This window comes from Acomys russatus, chromosome X (assembly GCF_903995435.1).
Source record: "Acomys russatus chromosome X, mAcoRus1.1, whole genome shotgun sequence".
Classification (NCBI taxonomy): Eukaryota; Metazoa; Chordata; class Mammalia; order Rodentia; family Muridae; genus Acomys; species Acomys russatus.
In genome coordinates, this window is record NC_067169.1 from 122,751,432 (window position 1) to 122,777,419 (window position 25,988).

General features: G+C 48.7%; 1 protein-coding gene across 1 annotated transcript in view; it reads left to right on the plus strand.

The window, feature by feature from the left end:
- Positions 1 to 10,853, plus strand: part of Atp2b3 (ATPase plasma membrane Ca2+ transporting 3) — a 63,231-nt gene extending 52,378 nt beyond the window's left edge. Inside the window, exons 21-22 of the mRNA XM_051141368.1 lie at positions 963 to 1,076; positions 10,472 to 10,853. Of these exons, the coding sequence (XP_050997325.1) occupies positions 963 to 1,076; positions 10,472 to 10,792 (435 nt within the window). The 3' untranslated portion in view covers positions 10,793 to 10,853. The remainder of the gene's footprint in view (positions 1 to 962; positions 1,077 to 10,471) is intronic.
- Positions 10,854 to 25,988: the final 15,135 nt, after the last annotated feature.

A 25,988-nucleotide genomic window follows, 5' to 3' on the forward strand; every position in this document is an offset into this window, starting at 1 on the left:
GCGCCACCACTGCCGGGCTAGATCCACTCTCAAATATTCTCTCCCCACTGAGGCCATTCCCTGAGAGGAGGCTGCAACTGTGCCTCCCAGAGTCTAGAGATATGGTCTCCCAGGGTCTTCACACTGGATGTAGTTGCTTCACACCATACTTCCTGTATTTGCCATAATGTCATAGTCAAAGACAGGATGAGAAAACCCAAAGACAACGAGTCAGGAGGTTTCTAGCAGGATGTATCCACATGCACACTTCCCTTTCATCTCTAGGAAGCTCAAAGAGTCGGGACAGTTGCCCCCCAGTCCTCCCAGCCTCCATGCCTCGGAGCTGTGGGGAAAGTTTTGACAAGACAAAGTCTATGCTCTTGGAAGGCCCTCTTCTGCCTAAATATGTCTTCTGTTGAGGGGCCCCCTTAAGCTAGTGAGCTGCAGCAATCTGAGCGGCTCTCTATCCACTCAACACCAGTGCAGCAGGGCAGAGCAAGAGACCCGTGCTAAGAGGACCATGAACAAGGGCAGAGATTTCCCAGGGTTGCAGGAGAGACTCCAGCCCGTATGCCACTGGGGAGTGCTTCCACCTTCTAATAAGAGCGTGTCATATCCCTCAGGTGTGTTGGGGCGGAAAAAAAATGTTGAGCACTACCGAAGTAGGATAAGGAAGTATTGCCAGACACAGGTACTTTCTGACGAGTGGCTCTCGATGAGCGTATCATGAATGCAAGTGACCTACAAAATGTTTGCAGTGTGTCCCCACTGGTGGCCTTTCCCTCTCACACTCCTAACCACTAACCATTTGCCCAGCAAACCCTCTCTCGGAATGGCTTTGTCCAGGGATCGGGGCTGACCTAGCTGAGGCTTTGCTGGCCCCATATTTCCCTAGTGTGGCCCCTGCCCTCACCCAGCCCCACCCTGTGTGGTAGCCTGGACCTCCATGCAAGCCAACCTTTATCTCATTTTCTCTCCCACAGATGGAGGTAGTGAGTACCTTCAAGAGAAGCGGGTCATTTCAGGGTGCTGTGCGCCGGCGGTCTTCGGTCCTCAGCCAGCTCCATGACGTAACCAATCTTTCTACCCCTACTCACGTAACTCTCTCTGCCGCCAAGCCCACCAGCGCTGCTGGCAGTGAGTCTTGACTTCCCTTTTCTCTCATAAATGGCACCCGGGGGAAGATAAAGCCTCCCCGACTCTGCCTTCTCTTTTCCAGTCTTGCATTTCCGCTCACCGTGGCTTTTCTGTTCCTTCTCTACTGCCCTGTCCAGTCCTTCCCGCCAGATGGTGTCTCTCCAAAGCCATATTCTCTTACGAAATAACCCCACAGCACTGCCGGGCCTTTCGTCCTTTGCTTTGTTTGGGTTTTGGTTTGCATTTAGTACCCCTGCTACCATTGGTTTTCTTTGTCCGCATGTACTCAGGGCTCCTCATGAACTCAGGCTTCTTCCGGTGGTGTCTGGTTTCAGGCTGGGGACTTGCTCCATGTTTTGGGGTGAGTGCCAGGAAAGTGTGTGGCCCAGGGCTACCCTTCTGGGGTAGGCAAAGGCCCACAGTGTGGTATCATTTACAGCAAAAGAATCCAGCTAATCTCCTCGGGGAAGAAAGTGACAATTTCCAGCATTCTCCTTGAGGTGGCTTCCAAAGGATGCCCCTGTCTCCAGTCCCCAGGTGGGCTCAGTGCTGAGCAAGAGTGCTTCTCAAGAGCAGCTGGTGCCTGCCCTGTAGGCCCTGCCCTGTAGGCCCCGCCCTGTAGGCCCCGCCCTGAGCCAGCATCTGTTAGATAACAGGAGTGCAGAGGCCAGGCAGGTGCTGTTTGCTACGTCTCCAAGCATCTTGCTCTTTCCAAACAGGCCTCAGTATTGGAGGATCTGAACCCAATCTTATGCAGTCCTCTCTACTCCTTCCTCAGAGGAGCCAGGGCATTTCAATGACAAATTCTCACCATGCAATTCATGTTTTGAAGAGAACCCTGAGGTTGGCCTAACTAGATAGAAGCTTCCATAATTGTTCACATCATTTTACAAAGACAAAGAAGAGGCCACTAGACTGCTAACCCAGTTGCCCTGTGGTGCCCCCAACAGGAGAAAATGCAGGCAAGCATGTGGAGGCGGGGGCACTCCTACCGGGGTTGCCTGCTTTTGGTAACAAAGTCAGGAGGTTTCAAAAAGTGAACAGTAACCCTTCGAGTATGAGCTCAGGGCCTGCTGGGATAGCTCAATGCTAAGTCTTTGCTTTCCTTTCAGTGAGCCCCCTGCAGCTCCCTTCGGAACATGCCACTCCCACGCAGATGGAAGGCCTTAACTACGTCACCTTTTTCCCATCACAGACTCTTCGAATTTCTTTTTGTTTGATTTCTTTCTGTTCTTTTCTTTCTTTCATTTATCTTTTTAGGAACTGGTGAGAGGTCCCCAGTGGGAGGTGCCCTCCTCTTCCTTAGGCTCTTCTTTGGGCCACTCTGTCTTTTAAGGAAAGGATCAGGGCCCCTCAGGAATAGCACAGACGTGTGTGGGTACATACATCCCTTCTCCAGACCGCAGGCCACACACCCCTCCAGTTTGTACGCCCCATCCCCACCCCTGAGCACCCATCCAGGCCACATATGTGGGCTGATACATGTCACTGTTGCTCTGGAAAGTAGCCAAATGGGACCTAGAAGAACCTCAGGACTACTTTATCCCGAGAAGCCAGCAGGAGGCTGTACCAAATAAGTTAAGGATAGCCTGGCCCATGGCCTCCCAGCACACCTTGGCCATGCCCAGGTGAGCAGCAGCAGCTTCCTTCCTCTGAACAACATGAAGAGCGGATGTAGGGCACACACAGCACTGCACAGCCCTTTTCTCCACACTGACTTCCAACATATTTTTCAGGGTCATCTTTCTGCACCTTCCATCTGTCTGCCTGCCCGCCCGCCTGTCTGTTTGTCCATCGATTGCCTCAGTGGGAAGGCACTTTGCTAGACTCTTCTATGTATGCCTCCCAAAACCTCTTCACAGTGCTGGTCTGAGCCTCACTGGAGCCAGTCAGACTCTGAGGCTCCTCCTCACGTGCTTCCCCTCCCTGGCTGAGGCCTACTGCCTCTTCAGCCCCCATTTCTCCCACTTCCTCCCTAAATATGGTCTTTATTTTCTTCCTTGGCCCATAGTACCTTGCTTCTCTCCCTCCCTCCTTCCATGGCCATCTGTCCCCTTCTTCCTACCTTCGGATCCCACCAGTGCCTGGTAAGTACAGTGGGAGAGACAGCAGCCTCCTGCTGCTCCTGAGCTATTCTAGGGGAAGCTAAGCAGATGTGAGAGGCGGGCAGCAGGGTCTTCTGAGGAGGGGGCTGCTGTGAAGGTCCTGTTACCCCAACAAACCAAGGTAGGCAGCCTAAGAAAGACTCTCTGTGGAGGAAGATGCTGCTTGGGTCACCTGACCACCCCAAGTGGGATACACTTTGCTTCTGGAAGCCACTGGCCATGACATACTCTTGCCACACAGCAGTTCCGTCTAGAGTTCAGAGCTTAACTTGGGAGTTCTGAGGGCTCTCACAAATCGCTGCACCCAACCCCCTCATAAACCAGGAGAAGACAGGTGCCCACGAGGACAATGACATCCTCGGGATTCAATAGGCAACCAGGCCTGACAGTGCCCATCTCCTTGGAACCCTTCAAAGGACCATAGCTACTAGAAAGGAAAGCAGGGTGGGCCCTCTGAACAACACTCAGCATTGTGTAAGGTGTTCTGACCACAGCTGTCCTGACTAGAGCCAGCAGTTACGAGCTTTCCTATGCAGCAGCATGGCCCCATATATGAGGAACTTTCCATCCTCTTCACTAGCTCCAGGCCACATTGCCTCTCACCCCACAGAGTCCAGAGAACTGTGCCTGTGGCTCTTGAGCATTGGAGAAGCTTCCTGTTGAAAAGCATTCCCACTAAGAGCCTTCAGCTTTCTTGGGAGAAAAGCCAGTCATCCTGTGCATTTGGGGCCAGAGAGCATCTTCTAACTAGAGGGAGAGGGTGATCAGGATGCTGGGGGCTCAGGATGCTTTTCTCATTCTTTCCAACTTCCCATCCTGTGTATGCTCCCTCTCTCTCTCTCTCTCTCTCTCTCTCTCTCTCTCTCTCTCTCTCTCTCTCTCTCTCTCTCCCCCCCCCTCTCTCTCTCTCTCCTGCTGCTGCTTCTGGACACAAGTCCCTCCACATCCCCACATCCCCACATGGCCTTTGCACAAACTGAGCAGGCCATGATCTCCTCACCCCTAGCTTCAGGAAGGCCTGTACAGCCTCTAGCCTACTCAGCCATTTTTTCCTTCCTTGCCTGGCCTCAAGGCTGTCTCTGTCACAGCCATTCCACTCATAGTGCTCTGGGTCCAGGGCGTACTGGCCTCTCCCTCATGGCTGCCACCTCACTTCCAGGAGGCCAGTCTGTCTGGATGGGACAGGAAACAATAAGGCTGTGAAATCCTGTTCCCTGCAAGTGTCCACTGCGCTCCTTCTCACCCCAGCCACAGACTCACACTAAGACTCCTAGGATTACCAATAACTTCAAAAGAGTGGCTGGAGAGGGCTTTCTGAAGTCATCCAGCTTTGCTAAGAAGGAGCAAACCCAGGGCACTATGTATCTCCCTCTTAGAGAGAACAGACGGAGCATGACCTCTTTGGAAAAGCAAGCCTGGATCCTGGCACCACCTAAGCCCCTCTGTGGGCTCCAGCACCTAAGAGTTCTTTTGTATCGCTTTCCCATGAGAACACACAGACACACCCTTGCCCCTCTCCAGCCAAGCATCAAAGTCTATCCCCCATAAGCTCACCCTGGGGACCCTCTCACTTCAACCAGTAGCCCAGCCCAGCCCAGCCCAGCCTTCAGGCAGCAGCACTGGGCCTCTATACTCGAATGTTTACTGTCTCAGTAGTTTGAGATAAGATGCCTTCTGACGCAGACCAGCAAATATTTGAGCACCGTATCGCCAGAGGGGCTTCTTCCAGGCTCTGATGAAGGATTTGGAAACAGACCACAGCGGTTGCTTCATTTTAATGGGATTTTGCAACATGGAGACCTTTTACCCGTTGGGGGGAAGGGGCTAAAGCCAGGCAGGTGAGCCCAGGAGAGCCAGCCCCTCATCCTCACACCACCAAGAAGGAAGGAGCTGGCCACCAGTCCTAAGTTTGAGCCAAATCACCCCAGTTCAGTTTCTGGGGAGAGTATATTGGCAATTTTTTTCTTGTAGCTGATTGACAGTGTGCACACTGGCTCCACACTAGGGGAAGCATCAATTAGTTCTCTAGCAGGGGCCCTGCCCTGCCCTCTCTGGAACTACAGGCTAAATAAACCATAGGGGAAGAAGCTTGCAGGAAATTCCTAAAGCACACATGATGCAATCTAGGTCCAGGGACCCCTGGTTTGAGGCCCTGCAGGTAGGTGCTGTGAGTGCTGAGAGCTTGTGGGATTTATTCAAGCCCTTCCCTACGCACACCCACGCCCCTGCCCACCACAGCCCATCACTAGGCGTACTCCTGTGTTCTCTGCGGCCAGACCATGTGAAATGCTTGGGCCAGGCTGTTGCCATCCAGAGTCAATCTAGCCCCGATGGTCCTGGGCACTAAGTGCCCAAAAAGTCAGAACTAACTTGCAAAAGCAGCCCGCTTCTCCTCAGTTTCCACACTTCATGGGCCAGACTGTCAAAGCACCTGACTGGTCCCTTTTCTCAAGAAGGTTCTGAAGTAGTAGTTGGCCAAAGAATTACAAAGAAGAGAGCAGAAGGTGTCAGGCATTTTCTATTCTTTTTCTGCCATTGTGATTCAGGAGCCTTTGCTTTTCTCTCTCTCCTTCCTTTTTATTTTCTTTTTTCATTGTTTTTACTGGCATGAGCCTTCCCTCAAGTCTTACACTCTTCTGCCACTCTCCACTTGGAAACTCCAACACACACACACACACACACACACACACACACACACACACACACACACACACACACTATGATTCAGCACTTCTGATTGGGTGCCGGGGGAACAAGCTCACTGAGGAAGAATTTTTGTGGATGAACAGACAGGCAATGCCAAGGCCCTGCGAGAAGAACATGTTGGGGGATATAGGTAGTAAAAGAAATGCCATGAGAGAAACCAAGGCAGGTCTTCTAGTGGGAGACGCAGCTAGTGATTCCCCTGCATCGGTGGTGACTTTTATTGGAGAGGACTTTTTAAAAAGGCCCTGTGGCAGCCAGTTTGAGACTGGTGTTGTGACAGTGGTGGGTGTGTCAGAAATGGGAAATTCTGGATGTCATTTGACAGGAGGAAATGGTGGAATTGTCAAGTGTTAAGACTATGTCGGAGGGTGAGATATGACTCAGACACCCACATCTGGAGCTGAGACAGCAACTGACAGAGGTGCGATGGGTACTATAGATGTGCAGGAGCACCTACCCTGAGAGAACTGCCCCTGGATATTAGCAAAAGGTCTGGAGGGAAATGGCTAGCAAGGGTCTCAGGGGAGACTGAGGGAGCATAAGTATTTTGCTTGGTCCAGGGACATTGAGGGAGCGTCAAGTACTTTGCTTGGTTAAGGAATGCATGGCAAAAGATAAAGTATCAAAAGTCGTCTGGGACACTAGCCATGATGGGTTGCAGAAGTGAGGCAGCAGCTGAATGAGTCTGTGAGGCTGGGGTGGGGAGCAAACACATGCTGATAAATGAGGCTGGGGAGCCATAGCATCGCAGTTGGGTGATAAGCAATTGGAGACACCCTTTCCAGACCAACCTAATTCCCTTGTTTTTTCCAGAAGCCTCAGCCATAATCTGGGGTTTATCTTTCCTAGAGACGTCTTTTATGTAAAATTATCCTTCAAAGCTGGATCTGGTGGTACATGCCTGTCATTCCAGCACTGAGTGAGGGAGAGATGCTGAAACAACAGGAGATCTGGAGTTTGAAACCAGCCTGGTCTGGATACTGAGAACCTGTTTCAAACAAACAAACAAACAAACAAACAAACAAATCCTTTCTTTACAGGCAGATGGGCTGTGAATTAAAGTTCAGTGGTTTCCCACCCCTGGTCAGCACCCAGGCCAGTTCTATCACTTACAAGAATATCTGTAGTCAGGTAGGGAAGTGACAGGGTCTGACTCAGTAACCAGAAGGAGCCTGGAAACATCATGTAGACATGGGATGTTGTAGACCACTGTAGGATCATGAGACCCTTAGTCAGAAGCTTCACGTCAGGCAGAGGCAGGATGGAGGCCCCAAGGCAAACAAGATCATCAACCTTCAGGCAGGACATGGGAGCTGTAGTGGAGGAGGGGAGGGATTCTAGTGAGGTGTTTTGGGGTTGGTCCCATTGAACAAGCTGGCAGTGAACTCTGTAGCCACAATGAGCTAAGAGCTGGTGAGGAGCCTCTGAAGTTTAGCTAGAACCCTGGGCCCAGAAGGTCATGAAGAGGTGAGAACGGGAGAGTGAGAGCTCTAGGGGCAGCACCTGGGAACAGTTGGGAGTGGGGTGTGGAAAGGGGGCCTGGGTGGATGTAGTACTCAAAGCATTAATGGCATCTAGGTGGTCTGCTGGGCCTTGAGGCTTGTTGAAGGCCCTGCGGAAGAGTAGACATGGAGAAGCGCTGATCGTAGCAAACTGAGAAACTCACGCAGGAGGCTGAGGAAAGGCCAGGGCCTTGGCTGCAGCTTAGCGAGAAACCCCAAACTCCAGGTCAGGAAGAAGGACTCCCAGGGTCTTGGAGATACCTACAGGCACCTAGCACAAGCTCTGCTGCCTGGCCTGGACCAGGCCATCTCCCAGGAGGTACCTGTGCTCCACACGGCCTTCAGGTAGCTGAAATACCCCAATCATAAGGTCAACAGCAAACCACTTTGTTCTAGCCCAGATTTCAACGCAGGGAAAAAGAGAGCTAGAGAAAAGCTGACTCACTCTCAGATGTTACCCTCAAGATGACTCAAAACACTGGAGTGGGTGGCCCTCTGCACCAGAGGCACAGCACTCTTTCACGTATGGCATGCATGTGATCCCCAGCTACTGCTGGTACGCTGGTGGCTCAGTGCCTGGATCTGCCAGAAGGAGGAGGCAAATGGAACAGGCTAAAGCAACAGTAGCTGCAGATGGCAGGGAGAAGCATATGAGGGTTGCCCTGTGGTTTGGGTGTCGCTCTTCAGGGAATGACTTTGGACTTGAGCCAGGTGCGGTGCAGTGAGGCCCCGGGGATAGGTTTGAACAGACCAGGGAAAGCTGTAGTCTGGCCTGACCATCTGAGCTCCAATTGAGGATGCTGGCTCACTAGGGAGAAAGTTGTGGCTAGTCACCTGGGCATTGCTGGAAGATTTAACAAATTGCCCCCAGAGTCAACGGCAACAGCATGCAGCTCATTCTCTTTGTTGTGACGTGACGGTGTGGCTGACAGCTGGAGTTTAGTGATGTCCCCAGATGAACATTCCAGTCTTGCCCTAGAAAACCTAACTAGTGAAGCAACACCAATGAATTATTTTCTCTTCTTTAAAATTGGTGATAGCTTTCAATCCCTATTTAAGCAACCACTATGAAAAGAGAGACTAAAGAACAGCTAGCCATCCACAATCCGACAGAAAAAAATCCCAACTGCATCTCAGGTGCGGATCGGAGAAACCCCAATTTTCCAGAGCCCTGTTCACGTCTTCACATTCCAAAGGCTGCAAAGTTTGCCTCGTTTACGGTGATTTAAGAGCACTGCGCTTGACCTGGCTGAGTTGTCAGCCCTAAGGTCCTAACTGGAGGGCTGAAAGGGACTCATTGTAGTCCAGGTGATTCATTGTCAACTGTTCCTATAAAGGACCAACAAGTAAACATATTTAGCTTTTCAAGCCAGGTCTCTGTTACAACTACACAACCCTGCCCTTGTAGTGTGAGAGCAGCCACAGACAGTACACAGATGGATGGGCATGGCAGCTTGCCAATAAACTTTATTTACAAAACCCGAAGAGGTCCAGGGTTCATTCACTTTTTGGATAGAGTTTATAGATATGTTACTTAAACCATGAAAACCAAAGCCTAGCTCCATGAAATGACTCATTAGAATGTGTCTGCTGTCTCACAGAGGGAGGGACTAACTGGAGCTCAGGGATCCAGTCATCCTCCAGGAGAATTGACAGTCCTACTGTCCTCTACATTACCTGAAGGCCATCAGAGCTGGCTTTGTGACTGCAGTAGGGACAGTTCATATGGGCAAGTGGCTTGTGTGGAATCCAGCAGAGGCCTATTCAGCAACCTCTGCTTCCAAAAGCAGGAAGGAACCCAGCATATGGGGCTGGGGAGAGATCAGAGAGGCCGCTGCTCTGTAGCTTGAAAAGATAAATAGGCTGGAGTGTGCCTGAACAGGGAAAAGCCAGAGGATAGAGAGGCTGATTCTCAGGCAAGTCCTAAAAGCACTGCACTGCAGGAGGTGTGGGTGCCTGAAGGGGATGTGAGCTTGGCTCAGGTCACATGGTCATAGTGGTGGAGAGGTCCAAGTATTTGTGGGAAGCACTTCCTTGCAGAATAATGCTGTATGTGACTTGAAAACAAGAGTGGGAGGGGCAAAGAACATGTGGTAAAGCACAGAGCTGTCTGAATAGAAGCTCAAAGAGGATGAGGAGGATGGGGTGGCTGGGGGAGACCAGAAGGATAGATTGCAAAGGGCTGCTGAAGGCACCAAGTATTTCATGAGCCCCAATCAGACACATGTAGCTATGGCCCAGAGCTTACAGAAGGCCATGAGGAGAGCTGGTAGGCCAAGACGGGTGAATAGGAGCCCGCTTGGTGCATGGAAATTCAAGTGTGGCCATTTTCAGTGGCCTCCAGGTTAGGCCCAGTGGGCTCTTAGGCCATAATCCCTAGATAGCTTCTAGCACTCTACAGACATGTAGACAGAGAGGAAGAGTAACAGGGACAGGACGGAACTCCGGGATATCCCAAGAAAAAGGGTCAGTAGAGAAAGTGATTTCAGAGCCACTGGTAGAGTAACAGAGGGTCAGGCAAGAAGGACAATGTTAGGGAGGCTTGAGATGTTTACGGAAATGCGAGGCCGAGCGTGTGGTGTGAAGGACTAAGGTGCGGGTGCAGAAGTGGCCACGGGCACGCTCTTTGGAGAATCTCAGTGTATTTGTCTTCTACCAAATTGGAATTCAAATTGAACAAGGACCTCAGGTGCCATCTAAGCCAGTCCTGTTCCCAGGGTAAGGGCCAGGAAGGTAACAGGCATAAGGCCATTGTTCCAGAACACCTACTCAGGTCAGGGTGTTTTCAACGCAAAGGCCTAGACCTGCAAATCCTTACCACGGTCAGCAAACCACTTCAGTCCCTAAAAGACCCTAATGAGTGAACATTCCTCACCCTGCGTGCCAGCCTCTAATGTGGGCACAACTTTCCAGTGCCAGCTAGCCACTGACTGTCTCCTCTCCTTTCTTCTCCCTGACTTCTCCTCTCTCTCCTCTTCCTGCTCCTCTCCCTTCTCTTCCCTTCCTTCCCAAATGGGCTCTATCCCTCCCCCTCCACTTCAGATCCGGGTGGTGAAAGCATTCCGTAGCTCGCTTTATGAAGGCCTGGAGAAACCGGAATCCAAGAGCTGCATCCATAATTTCATGGCAACACCCGAGTTTCTGATCAATGACTACACCCACAACATCCCGCTCATCGATGACACAGATGTGGATGAGAACGAAGAGCGCCTGAGGGCCCCGCCTCCCCCACCCCCTAACCAGAACAACAACGCCATAGACAGCGGCATCTACCTGACCACGCATGCCACCAAGTCAGCTACCTCTTCAGCATTCTCTTCCAGGCCCGGGAGCCCACTCCACAGCATGGAGACATCCCTCTAACCGAAACTTCTCTCAGCACATGTACACACTCACACACACACACACACACACACACACACACACACAGAGTCACACACGCACACACACATACACACACACATACACACATGCACACACACAGAGAGGGGAACCCGTGCACCTGCCAAAGAGGGAAATGACTAATGCGGCTAAAGACTTTTCTTAAGTGGTCTTTGCAAGAAGCCAACTGCATTCAATAAGGGCACAGCCCACTAGGCTTCATACCAGGCTCCCAGGAGGTGAGGGAAGGAGAATGAAGGAAAAGGGCAGAAGGGAGGTTCTTCACCCAATGTGAAGGGGAAAGAGAATGGGACAAGATGTGCTTCCCACATTTTTTCTACTGATGCTTCTTCTTTTTTTTTTTTAATGAACACTAGTTCCACTGTGTGTTCACCATTTGGGCTGTGCAGCACGGTAGGGGCTAGCTGAGCCTATTTGGAGCTTTGCTGTACCCATACCCCCGCCCCCCCCCAAAAAAAACATACCAAAACCAAGAGGGAGGTCATTGTGCACACTGTGCAGACAGGCCACCAGAGGGAGCGACTTGCAAAGGTACCTTCTACTGCAAAGCACACTAGACCCATCTGCAGACCGCATGTGTGTGCGTGTGTCTATATGTATGTGTGTGTTTATATGCATATACATATATATCGCAAAATTCATATTTAAAGAATAAGGAACTACTTATCGGCATGATATTTCCATTCCTCTCACCAGGCATTTTTCTTTTGAAGTTTCCTTTTTGAATGTAGCAAGGTTCTTTTCCGGGAACAAGACTGTAAGAATATCCTCTCAGTACTGTACTTCCCTCCCCGAGCCCCTGACCCGAGGATCTCCATGCCTGACCCCGAAGGAAGTCTGGGGAGTGTTGTGCAAAAAAAGGCCTTGCACTTAGAACCTTTGCACTTTGAGGCCTCTGCCTGTAGAGAAGAAAGACTTTTCAATGGCATTTTTATTTAGAAGGAAAATACCAAAGCATCGACAACAGTGGCCCTTCCAATGCACAGCAAGGCAAGTTTGGATTTTGGCTTCCTCCCACTTCATTTCCAATACCGTCATTTTGCCCAGTGGCTTCCTTTGTCCATACCCCAACTTTGAAAGCATGACAAACCCTAGGAACAGCTGTGGTGAAGCAGAGACAGATGCCAGGCCACCTGAGGAAGAGCAGTCATCAAATTCAATACGTCCACTGCGAGGGCAGTCCAGGTCATTCCTCTGGACTTGCACTTTGTGCTTTGGCAAATGACAGTGAGTCCACTCACTGGACCACCTCAGTGTCTGTGAGGGCATGGGCATGCCACCCACCAAAGCATGTTTCCAACCCAGATCATCTTGCCCACAGAGCATTTACCACCCAGAAGGCAGAACTATAGAAACAGACCCTCTTGTAAAAATGGCCTTCGTAGACTGTTACCATTGCTCTTTTCTTGCTGATGACTCTTCTGGGCCTGTGGGACTAACTATGGGGTCAACAGGCCTTGGATCCACCTAGGCAGGTGGGGCTGGAAAAGTCAGGTCTGAGTACCCTGAGACATCTTCCTCTAGGGGCCTGTCCTGGCACTGTGGGCACCCATTGTGCCAAACCTGGTTTCCTAGAAAGAGTGATAACCTGAGAAGAGGGCCAGGCTGATGAGTCTCTTCCTCTGGGCTCCTAGGTCCTGAGTCTGGACAACACAGTGACAGCAGTGAAATGGGCAACACCCTGACTTGAGGGCCCTTCACCTTCTGAACTCATGGCTGTCATACTTTTTAGGAAGATGTCTAGAATCTCATTCCATTCCCACACATGCCAGTCATTTGGGCCCGAGGTTTGTCTGCCATGACACAGGTGTGAGCTTTTTGTCTGTCAAGAGACAGGTGTGACCTGAGAGATGTCGAGGAAAGACAGGTGCCCTCAGAAGCTGCCTTTGCCCCCGTCTCTTCCCACTCCACCCCACAGAAATTTTCTCAGCTCTCTGGCATCCACAGAAAGTCAAATGGAAACTTGCCATGTCCCCACTGGTCACACCAATGCCATGTCACCCCTGAGCAGGAGTAGTCACATCTCGGGCAAAAGAATTTCAGTTATAAGAGAAACTCCACTTTAAAATGCCAGCTACAGATCACATAAAGCCATCCCTTTTTCTAAAGGGCATATTGAGAATGTTTCCCATTTGTAAATTGTTCCCTGATGTCCTTGTTTAAACCACCACCACATCAAAAGGGCAACTTGGTTTGCTGAGGGTCTTCAACAAGAAATCCAATGTGGAGTGTTGCAGTTGCAGCAGGTCGGCTGTGTCCAGCTCTGCTCATGGGCTTCTTGTCATCCTCTGTTATAGAGACACAGATAGAGCAAATGGCCACTATGTATTAAAAAGCCAAGCCTCAATGCTGCTGTGTAAAGTTGCCTGATGTCAGTGTCAACTGTGTGGTACCCAGGCTGCCTTTGTGCTGAGCTGTGGGGTTCAGAAAAGGCCCTGGAAACCTGCATCGTCTGTTCTGGTTCTTGTACAGTCTTCAGGCCAAGGCCTGTCTCATCAGAAGCTTCTCTTTATAAAGCATTATACTCTATGGAATGGCTTGGTCAACTGTGTTCAGTTCATAAATATGTTTTACATTTTTATCTGCCTGTTATAAAGATGAACAAAATATCTTAATGAGGAAGACCACAGATGCATAATAAATTAAAGTCTGTAGTTGAATTTCCTAATTTAAAGAATAGACCAAAATTTCTGTGTATAAAAAAAAAAAAAATGAAAGGCTCCTACAATCTGGGTCTGAGTCACATGTGTGATTTATTATTCGGTAACTTCTCATATAGAACCAAACAATCAAACAATGATGCCCGCATGACACTAAGCCAGGACAGGAAAAGCCGCAGGCATGGCCTCCCCTATGGCTGATGTCCTGCTGGGTTCTATGGAGCAGTAGCCCTGTGGGCAAGAGGTGCTCCACCTGTGGCCCCTCCCAATGACTGCTTTGACCAGATATTCAGGCCAGTGTTCTTGGATGGGCCAGTGGGAAAAATTGTGACAGTTCTTCAGCACTTTTTCACCTTTTCAAAGTTAAACTCCATGCCATTTCACACCAACTTCCCGCTCCTCCCCCTCAGTCCCCTATTCTATTGTCTGTCGGCAAATCTGGCTGCAACATTCTCCAATAAGGCCTTTCCTAAAAGTAGGGTGGGAGAAGTATTTGTCCTTTTGTGACAGGCTCATTTAACTGAGCATCACGTCTGAAAGGTCAGCCATGTTGTACCAGGTGTCTGCCTTCAGTTCCTCTTAAGGCTGGGTAATATTCTATTGCTTGCACAGACATGTTGTGTTTAGCCACACAATCACAAATGCTTGGCCTGCTCCATCATTTTAGGCATTGTGACTAATGCTACTATGAACCTAGGCACGTATATTGCTCTTTGACACTGTCTTCTTAGGGAATTGATATATACTGAGCCACAAGATGACTAGAGCTCATGGTAATTGTATTTCATCTGTGCATACATGTGAGCATGCATGTTCATGTATATAAAAGTGTGAATGGCTCTCTCTGTTTCTCTCTCTCTCTCTCTCTCTCTCTCTCTCTCTCTCTCTGTGTGTGTGTGTGTGTGTGTGTGTGTGCGTGTGTGTAACTGTATGTAGGGTGACGACCAAAGGAGAACCTCAGGTATTATTCCTCAGGTACTGTCCACTTGTTTTCTGAGACAGCATCTCTCATTGACCTGAAGCTCACCAGTTAGGCTAGTCTGGCTGGCCAACAAATCCCGTGGAACCTCCTGTCTTTGCCTTCTTACTGCTTGGATTAGGAGAATCCAGCTTCTTTTCTACAAGGTTTTGGAGATCAAATGCAAGGCAAGAACTTTACCAGCCAAGCCAGCGCCTCAGCCCCTGTGTTGAACTTTGTTTCTCTACAGCATCTACGCATTTGCGTTGTCATCATCAGTGGACCTGAATTCTGACCACTGACTTCCTCTTTTTCCTAAAGCCGGAAAAACAAAGCCCATCATTTCACACTCACTTACTCTTAGTGCCTCTTTCCTACCCTTTCCAGGTCCCCTTGAATGCCTATGTGTAGACATCCATGCTCTGTGGTACCCACTTTGGGCCAAGAATAGCCACATAAATAGTTCTCTGGTGAGGACTTACAAATGACCCCTATGTCATTTGTAAATCACAGCACTGTGACTTCCCTCCACAGCACTCTGCATATTCTAGTCGTCTCTTCTTCATGATCTTTCTTTTATTTTCTTTAAGATTTATTTCTATTGATGTAGATATATTTATGTGCATGCATGTGCAGTGCCTGTGGAGGCCAGAAGAGGGCATCCGATCCCCTGGAGCTGGTGTTACTGGCAGTTGGAAACCTCACTCAGGTCTCCTGAAGGAGCAGTGAGTTCTCCCAACCAATGAGCCATCTTTTTTTTTTTTTTTTTTCCGAGACAGGGTTTCTCTGTGTAGCCTTGGCTGTCCTAGACTCGCTTTGTCGACCAGGCTGGCCTAGAACTCACAAAAATCAGTCTGCCTCTGCCTCCCAAGTGCTGGGATTAAAGGCGTGTGCCACCACTGCCCAGCTCAATGAGCCATCTCTTATGAGGCTCTCTTCATGGTATTTCTAGTTCTCTGATGCACCCAGTGTCCTTTTAGATTTATTAGCATCAAAAGACAATTTTCCAGAGCAAGATCCAAAAAGATGTAACATGGTTCCAAAGATCCCATGCGCCTCTACTTCCACAGCAAAAAAGACAAGCAGCGCAGCTTGAGTCATAAGACTAAGAAAGTCTAGACAAGACAGATTTGCTATCAACACAACTGGCTCCACATGAAGAGATAATAAAGCATGTATTTGTCCTTAGCTAAATGGCTGCGAGCAAGAACACACCACAGCAATGGAGCCTGGGGAAGGTCTGGATGTCACAGGGCTGTTTTTTGAAGACTTCCCCACATTGGGCAGGACAAAACAAGAGACATGCATCCCCTCATAGTTCGATTTGCCCAAAGTCCAAAATCAAGGCCTTAGCAAGGCCAAGCTCCCTCTGAGGGGACCTTTTATTTTCTGGAGTCACCATCTAGGTGTTGCTGGATGGATAGACCCTTCCCTCTACCTCTGCCTATCTTCATGTGCCTTTGTCTCTTCATCTGCTGTCTCTTCTCTAGCTAGGAGAGTAGTTTGTAGCTCAGAGCCCCACCACAGTGGCCTCACTTAGCTTGACTACAAATGTGAAAAGACCTTTCTAAATGAGGCCACTCTTACACATTTCAGAGTGAGAACTTGGACAGATCCTTTGAGAAACACAACTCAATGCACCATAGGCAGGAAGAAAGGGGCCAAGCAATTCCCAAGACCCGGATGCCCTCCTCCTCATTCCAGTGGGTTCATGCCTGAGTAAAACTCAGCCACTTATCACTGTGCTCTAAGATATGTTCTGCACCACAAGATCCTGGAAGCTTCAGGCTCTAGAATATCTTATCTTAGCCTGTCATTGTTGACCTTTTCAACCTAAAAGAAAGGAGATGGAAGGCTGCATTCTTTAATCTCCACTATTTTATTTACAAAAGCCTTGATAGCGGGAAGTAAAAAAAAAATAAAATCCAAAAGACCCAAATTATAACAATGTGTTTAATTTATGATGCCTAGAAATGAGGCTTTATCCTCACTGTCCCACGGGCCAAGTGACAAGCACTGAGATGGCAGGCCCAGAGGCCAGCACACAAACAACACCATTTCAGGCCAGCAAGACTCTCGGGTAGTTTGACAGGCACAGAGAACATGGGACGATTCTAAAATAGCACTTACCACCAGGTTATTTGGTACAAAGTGGAAACTGAGTCCCAAGGAGAGAGGAACTGCTGAGAATCAGTGGGAAAGGAAATACGAGGTTTCTAGGTGCTCTGCACTGTGTGGGGCACTCTCAGTGGGAGGGATGCCTGTCCCAACCCCCTGGGGAGCCTTATCAACTCTCTCTTCCTCTCCGGTGCTGTACTCTGAAGAGGCCTGAGAAGTGAGAGTGGCGCAGCCTGGAGTGGATGGAGGCAGACAGAGCCCTCTTTAGGGTTCAAACAGCCCCATTACAACTGCTAGTCCAAGGGAGGGCTCTGCCTTCTGAGTGCTGAGAGATGAACTCAAAGCATCGAGACAGGGACAGGGCTGAGGTGTGTACCTGCCCTGGCTTCTTGCCCAGGCACAACAGTAAATAAGTGTGTGGGCCCAGGGTATGCTCAGAGCACTTGCCCTAGGCCCTGGGTCTGCCACAGGTCTCCTCTGGGAGTCCCAGCCACGCTGGGTAGCTACAATGGAAAGGGGACACTCTTGGGACAATGGGACTCAGCAGCAGATTTATTTGTACAGTTTACAGCAACCACTGATTCAGGTTAAAGGCTGAGAAGGAAAGATAAGGAAGCATGAGATGCAGAGCAGGTGACACAGCAATTATCCCTCAAATGGCCTGTGAGGAGCCAACGCCTACAAGGAAAATGACAGAGGTGCGGAGCAGCTGAAAAACACGGCCACACGCTCCTCCCTTCCATCAGCTGCCTTGCTTGGAAGAGTAGACTGCACGTCCCAAAGCAGGTTAACGATGTCTCAGAATTGGTGGCTAGCGGACCTAAGGGGGCTCTGTTAGATCCATCACTGTGAGCACTTCCAGAGGGAGCATTAGAGGTTGGCCCTCCTGGAGACTCTCTCCACACCGGATATAGTGCCAAGGGGCCATTTTACTATTCAGAAGAATCCAGAGGTCACCCACCCAGCTGTGTAATGAACTTAGGCAAGTTACTAAGAGGAGCTCAGAATCACAAAGTTTCTAGTTGTACATGCCTGTCAGGTCAAAGCTTGTGCCGGTCATTTGTCGTTTCTGAGACTTGAACTTCCTCCAGCCAGGTCCTACTCCCATGCAGGTATTCAGTGAAGAGATAAATGAAGCTGCTGCCTGTGTGGTCATGAAGCTGGGACCCAAGCACATACTAGATCTTCCTCTGTGCCTTGCACTGCCACCCCACGGGCCATCCTCCCAGAAGTGTGTTGTGTCAAGTTGCTGTGTAGCTATGTCTCTGAGACGACACAGGAATTGCTACACGGCAGTTGCTTGTCCCAAACTGTTTACAGAGGAGAAGAGCTCAAACGGGAACCTATAATGAGCTATCATTAGCACCCACAGGAGAGCTGGAGGATATGGAATCCTAGCCACTGGGAGAGACTGCATCACCAGGAAGGCCGTGATATTTTCTTGGCTTCCTCATCTTGGGGATAGGTCACATGTGCACTTTGTAAAGTCAAATAACCCTTGCTGAATTGTGCCCACCAGGAACGAATAAGGCCCAAGTGTTGGGATGCTCTTGACTGAAGCTCCATGAGCAGCTGCTGGCATTACTCCAATCTGCATACTTGTAGGTACCAGAGTGCTTTGCAGTGGTGACAGTTTACCATATGAGGGGAAGGGGCTGTCATGTGCTGAAAACAGATCAAGACCAGCAAGAGGCCGGGGAGCCCACAGCTGGCTGCCATTGCGCCTATACTCAGAGCCAGACTTTCTGAAAGGGTTAGAATCAGAAGGGTGCCATAGTGTAGAACGCCCCTGGACTCTTTTTTGTTTTGATTTGTTTTGTGGTTTTTGTTTGGTTGGTTTGGGATTTTGTTTTGGTTTAGTTTGATTTGGTTTGGGTTTGGTTTGTTTGTTTGTTTGTTTTTGTTCTTTGAGACAGGGTTTCTCTGCTGTCCTGGCTCCCTTTGTAAACTAGGCTGGCCTTGAACCCAGAGAGTTCTCTTGCTCTACATTATCCTGACACAATAAATTTCATCTATGCTGCATATTCATACTTTTCTATAAATCTAGCTTTAAAAATCCCTAGGGATATAGTCCCATCTGTTCTTGTGACGTGTCTGTCAATGACATCACACTTCAATTGCAGTCAAGTCTTCTCAACAAGCTGAAGCACAAGCTATTGCCCCAGGGCAGCCACCTTCCTGTGGAGCTCCAGTCTGCCTGGCTGGAGGCAAGTCTAGACATCATCGAGACCAGGGCTGCTAGGGACAGTCAAAGTGACTGCACGTCCTCACCTTCACCAGCCCCTCTCCAGCAGCACACCCAGTTCTCTCAGGAGGTCCTATGGGGACTGACTGTCACAGTGATGTAGGAATGGAGTGGCACCATCCCCAAAAAGCCAACCATCCTGGGTGTCTTTGTATAGTTTTGGGCCTGGGCCAAGGCCTTAGGGAATTTCTGTGCCCTCGATATAAATCTGAATGACATCAGACACAATATTATCAATGGCTGGCTTGATAAGGTCATCACTAAATACCTAAAAAGAAAAAGGAAAATAGGCCCTGATTAAACAACCACCCCGCAACCCACATCAATGAGGTACCGGCTACTAGAACACAAAAGCATTGCTCAGGTGAGGCAGAGCACACTGGAACTTGGCTGGCTGGGTTATGGTAGCTTTTCTGACAACCCAACTCAGTTCCAGCCTGCTGGGGCCAATCAAAGGTTTCACAGAGTAAAGAACATTCCTGATGGAAGAAGACTAGGTGATGAAGAGATGGAGACCAGTCAGGGGACTTGCCCAAGGTCAGACAGGGAGCTGGTGAAAAGGTGCCCATGGCTCAGGCTCTTGCCTCCTGCCTGGGATTCCTCAAGTCCAATCTCTAAGGCTTATCCTGAGCCCTGCACTGTGTACCCCGTACCCTAGCAGATTTTCATCTGGACTCATTCACTGAAATAAATTAACTATGGCTTTCCTTGGCTTTGAGAGTTCTCCCAGCAACCAAGCCTGAAGGGGCTCTGGAGACTCTAAAATAAGCCCCTGGTGAGTACCATACTCACGTTACACCAGGATGGCTGCTCTCTAGGGAACCAAGGAGCCAATGAGGTCAAGGCCCTGGGCTAAACCAAGGCAAGAACTGGGCCTAAGCCCAGTCTCTCCAAGCCCCCCAAAGATGTCTTCACTGCCTCCTCTAATCTCAGGTAGAACACAATGACCTAAAAAGCTTGCATGCTTGAGGATAGCCTAGAGTGTGTCAGAAGTACAGCAGGGTATTGTTCAGTCTTAAAAAGGCAGATAATACCACCATATTGCTACAATCATGGAAGAATCCCATGTACATGTTCAGTGAAATGAGCTGGATACCAGACAATGAATTCCACGTGCTTCCATTTTGAAGAGGTCCTTACTAGGGTACCAAGTTCAGAAACAGATAGTAGTAGATGGGTCGGAACCAGAGGCTGAGAGACAGAATAGGAAATTAGTGTTTAATGGTGACAGAGTTTCAGTGTGTGTGAAAGTTCTGGAAGAGGATGGTAGTGGAAGCACATCAACATCAATATACTGAATGTCAGTGAACTATGTACTTAAAAATGTGGAGGAGATGGCATCTTTTAACTTTTATTTTTTTAAAAAAATGTCCAGGTGAGGATACATGGCTGGTATCATTAACCAAGACATTTTCATGGCTTGAGTCCACCTGGCTGAGATACTGACTACAGGTATTCCTATGCATTTGTATGACAAAGAGCAGCAGTAGCTGGAAATATATGTCATCCCTACTTTCGGGACAAAGGGACATGGAGCCATGGCTGTGTAATGTCCTGCAGGATCTCTGTCCCCACAACTGCCCAGCACATGTGGCTCTGAGTGAGCCAGAAATGCTCAACTAAGTTTGACAGACTTTAACAGCTCAAAGTGTGGTGGGGAGGGGGTTAGAGAGATGGATCTTGTTGCTCTTGCAGACACCCAGATTACATTCCCAGCACCCACATACCAGCTCACAACTCTCTATAATTCCAGTTCCAGGAAATCCAACATCCTCTTCTGAGTGCAGTGGGCATCAGGCACACATGTGGTACACATACATGCAGGCAAAACACTCATACATATAAGATTAAAATTTATATATAAAAATTAAAAATTAACAAAAAAGATGCATGAACATGTGCCTGCTACCCCCAGAAAGGTTGGGTAATGCTGGACAGGTCTGTGCTGCCCAGAATGAAGTGCCTCGAGCAGTGCCGGCTCAGTGTGACTGACCCTCCTCTTGAGAGGGCTGAACACTAGGGTAGAGGCAGAGGTGGAGTACCAAGTGGAAGTTTACAAGCTACTGAGAAAAACAATAAGAAAGCAAAATGGCAAAATGGAGAAGAGCCAACACACATGAACAAGTAACATCACAGATCCAAGCAGTCTGAGGACAGGGCCATCATGCCCACCAGATGTCCTCAGAGAGCAGAGCCAGGGAGTAACAGCTTCTGCTACCACCTGATTCCAAGGAAGCAAGGGCACCCTTGCTCACTTACCTACTAGCCCCTGACTGAGCATAGAATAATACTTTCTGCCTACACAGTTGCTCTCTGCATCCCACATGACCTGAGAGGAACTGCTGGCTTGACACTATGACTTTATTAAATGTATTTGCTCAAGGGGCCCTGGGCACTCTAAGGACTATATCACTTAAATAAGCATAGGACTATGTGCCTAACTTATACACGAGTAGGGAGACAGAAAACCTGACGGTCAGCTCTCCCATGGAGGTAACACTGGCCAGAGAAGTGTGTACAAGAGACCAGGGCCCTTCTGCATGTCATGCACACAGCTTCTCCAATGCAGACTTCAGCATAGGGGCATGATGGCTTTTATTCTGCAGACAAACTTTTTTAGGGCCTTTCACATATGCAAAGAGAGCGCCAGCCTTCTTTTTACTTTTTAAAGACAGGATCTCATTAAGTTGTCCAGGCTAGTCTCAGTTTCTCTCCTCGCCCCCGCCCCAAGTCTCCTCTCCTCTCTTTCGAGACAGGGTTTCTCTGTGTAGCCCTGGCTATCCAGGAACTCGCTCTGTAGACCAGGCTGGCCTCGAACTCACAGAGACCTGCCTGCCTTCCAAGTTCAGGGATTAAAGATGTGTGCCACCAACACCACCCAGCCTATCTAAGCTAGTCTTGAACTCATTCTATCGCAGGCCTTAAATGTGTGATCCCCTGTTCAGCCTCTTGAGTGTTCAGATTACAGACATAAACCACCTTGCTGGGCCAAAGAGGAAACCATTTGAAACCCGGTGCTCCCAAAGGCAGCAGTTTTATCTGCAGAAGAAAAGACAGCGTTCCCTATGTGATGTTCCTCCCAGGGCACTGCTTTCAGGAGGGCCCGAGCCCGGTGGTTTCTCTAGGTCATAACAAGAACCCAACGTGATGGCAGCCTCAGCTGTGTCTCCATGGTCTTGACGATTAGAGGTCAGCCCCTGCTCTCCGCAGTACAGAACGATAGCAGCAAGCACTCCCATATGCACGTTTCCGGCGTGCCAAGAGGGACAATTCCTGTTACTTAAGCCTGCCAGAAATAGAGGGTGGCACAGGTTCCTAGCAACATCTAGCACCAGCTCTGACTTGGGCCCACATTATAGAACTTCCAAGGCCAGAAGGCTGTTCCTTTCCAAGCCTTGTTGTCTGGACAACCTCCACCAGCATGCAGTTCAGCTCTTCTGGGATGCTGATCAGTCTGCCCGCTAAAACTGCTGTAACCCAAGACCATAAGTTGCTGTGGTTATGAGAGGTTTAGGTGAGATTATAAAGGGAACCAACAGGACACTTGACACGAATGGAGTCATTTCACACCTATGCTCTGGTGGTGGCCACACGAATGTAGATATACGATAATATCATGCAAAACCAAACATGTGCAAAACCGAATATGCACAAAACCAGTGGACTGTAATGCTGTCAACATCCTGGCCACGACACTGTATTATAGTCTGACATAGTGTTCTCACAGGAGGTGGCTGAACAAAGGGCACATGAAATCATTCTTGAATACTTTTTATAGCTATTTGTCAATCTACAGTTTCCTCCCAAAAAGCTCCATTTAAAAAGACCAGAAGTCCTAGATCTGCCCCCAACCCAAGCTTCCTCCTCTGCAGTCCAGCCTTCCACTGCCCCTCTACATGGACCTGAGGTGCCAAAGCGGTACATCCAAGTGCTCCCCTCAATGTGCCTCCTCCTGTGCTGCTTTTGTAAATGGTCTTCTGCTGAGACTTCCGTGACCATAGAAGTTAAAAGGTTGTAACTTAACAACTGGCTCTTCCCATAGAGCCTTAAGCACAGTGGGGCCAAATACAATAGCAACTCACGAAGGCTGGGACTTTATCTGGTCACAAAGCCACCTCTGCTTCCCTGAGGCCCAACGAGTACAAATCTAGACATGCCGAAGGCACTGCCATGGCCTCATAGAGCAGAAGGAGTCCCAGATGTCACCACAGGCAAGCGCACAGATAGGGCAGGGGAGTCAGCTGACACATCAGGAGATGTGCACTCAGGAGCCCAGTTCCCAGCTTCCTGTGTCACTGCTCCCCCTCACATGTGCTCTTGTGCTCCAGAGGGATTGCTTGCAGACTACTGAACTAAAACCCTGCCTACAGCTGCTAGAACTTGCTCCCAGCCTCCAGCACACACATCCCTTGGGTGACTGCTGGAAGGAGCCCTGGAAGTGCCAAACTCTTGGTATGAGGAACTCACACTTCACAATGCTGTCTTGGAGCTTCCAGAAGTACGAGTCCAGCTCCAGAGGGTTGCTGCTTGGGTTAAGGTACCTGCAAAACACTGCAATGCTTACAATAGCCAGTGATAGCCTCCTTCTCCCAAGCAGTAAAATGGCTCCAATAGACAAGGCCTTTAAGGCAAATGCTTTCCAGCTGTACATTAAAGTGTCTTGTAGTAATGTTGGTAGGAGGATGAGATGGTAAGGCCCTATAGCTGAAGACACTACATGCTTTGGTCACAGGGCATAGAGAAAACGAGCTGGAATCGACCAGGAAGCTTCCTCCCCACTGGCTAGCCTTTATAGTGCTGGGAAAGAATTGTCATCAAAAGTCTTAGCCAGTTATGGAACCTATCATGCTCCATATGGTATGAACCAGCCAGGAAAGAGATGTCCACTGGTGCACTATTGCCAAGTCTGTTGATGGAGTAACAAACTGCTTTCTGATTGGATTTGTTACCTACTGCACAGAAGGATTTTTTTTTTTTATTTACACAGAAGGAATTTTTTTCTGGTAAATGAAATGAAAAGCCCATAGCTAGGGAGATCACCGGCCCTAGAAGAGAAGCTACTACTGCTGCTTTGCTAGATGGATATAATCCATCAGATTTGCCTTCTAAATACTTATATTTATATCCATATATTAGTGCTGCTCTCAGCCTTAGTCAGAAGCTTCTTTATTCAGTGGGCAATGGTAACTGTACAGACTCACAATTGGTCAGAGTGATGAAATGAAATGTCTGCTGAATACTTGGCTACAAACAGGACATCTATATTGCTCCCTCCAAAGCTCATAAAACATGATAGAGAAGGAGGTAGAAAAAGTGAAAGCGGTAGAGGAAGGGGTAGGGTTTTGTCACACACTCTCTTTGGGGCATGTTACAGCTATTGTGCTCTTGAATTCACAGTAGCTGTGACTACCTGTACCTCAACATCTTGTCATGGAGTGGGACTCACAAGGCTCCATCCCTCCTGAGGATTTATAGATGGTAAATGGTTGCTGGGTGAGGGTGGGACATTTTCTATACCACAAATTTTAGTGGTATACCCTCTGGTAGGATGCCCATGCTCCTACAAGAAAACCTCCTCCCAAGAAAAAGACTTAAAGGTATAAGGGGAACTAGTTGGGAAGAAGAGGGGTCTCGGCGGGAGGGGGAGGAGAACAAGACAAGGTAATAATAAGACCGTGATCAAAATACCTTATATACACAGAAAATAGTGTAATGAAACCCATTATTTATCATTGATACATGCTAATAAAAGTATCTTGAAGTAGATTAACATATAGTCATTAGTGTTATTATAAAGTAATTCTTGCTAGGTGTGATGGTGCACACCCTTAATGTCAGCACTTATGAGGCAGAGGGAGGCAGATCTCTGTGAAGTGAAGGCCAGTCTGGTCTACATATTAAGTTCCAGGACTCAGCCTCAAAAATAAAATAAAATAAAATCTTCATCTTCATGAATATTGTTCATAATAGAAACTGTGGAACAAAAAATAAATTGGCTCTTAGTTTTACCCCCAAGAAGCTATCCATCATCAGTTAGTGAGATGCTGAACAAAAAGACTGACGCGAGGTGCAATACCCAAGAATCTGGCTCTGGGCACAAGGAGCACATAAAAACAGAGGCAAGGAATGGATATCCTGAATGGTGAGTGTTTGTGTTTTAATTTCCTACTTCTAATATAGTGTTTCCTTTCTTCCAGAACTTTCTGTCCTTATTCACACTCTTCACATGTTCAATCTCCTGAGAGAGAACTCCAACAGGGATATAAACAGGGTTCTGAGCACTTGGTGTGAACCCTGCTTATGAGTCACGCTTCTGAGCTGCTCACCCATTTGCGTGCAGAACACCGTCTCCCTCCCCGCGTTCACATCGAATTAGGGCTCCACACAATTTCCCTTCTGCTGCTCCTCCCTGCTGGGGACCAGGCAATTACAGGTGGACTCCAGGCACCCTTCGTCAGCTCTGTTCCTATTTTACTCTTCATGTCACCTTGTCTGCTGTGAACCTGCAAGGTTTTAAGGAGTGAGGAGTGTTTTGTTGTTGTTGTTGTAACTTCTTTATTGAAAAAGCAGCAGAACAAAAACGTTTGCTTCCTAATGATTAGAGTTCTGGGAAAGGCCTATGACACACAACTAGTCAGTAATTTTCCATAAATGCCGTGGCTGTCTCCATGGCTTCATGATGTTGGTACAGCCTGAAGGCTGGACCCAGTATCTTTCCTTGGGATGAATACAGCTGCATTGTCCAGCTATTCAGTCCACTAGCAACAGCTACTGAGACTCAGTTTATTACATGATCTAAGTATGAATATTGCCTAACTGTCTTTGCATCCTTGTCCTGCGGACACACAATGTAACTGGGAGAGTTTCTGTCTCTTGATCTTCTGTCTCCATCCATCCCTGGTTCCTCTGTCCTATTCAAGACTCCATGTGATTCTTCTCCGACATACTTCCCCAGGCGCTGTCTTCTCAAGCCTTACATCCGTCTGGGATGGGGGGGGGGGGGCGGGTTCAAAGCTTCCCTCCTATAAAAGCTCCTGGTTAGGCTCCTTTCTGCTTTTGTAGCTAATGTTCTGGGAACTGGGTCAAAACCCCCCAGCTGCTCCCTTCCAAGCCTAACACAGGATGGACAGTAGCATACCCTTCTCCATACCTTGGCTAGGATGCTTATACCTGTTG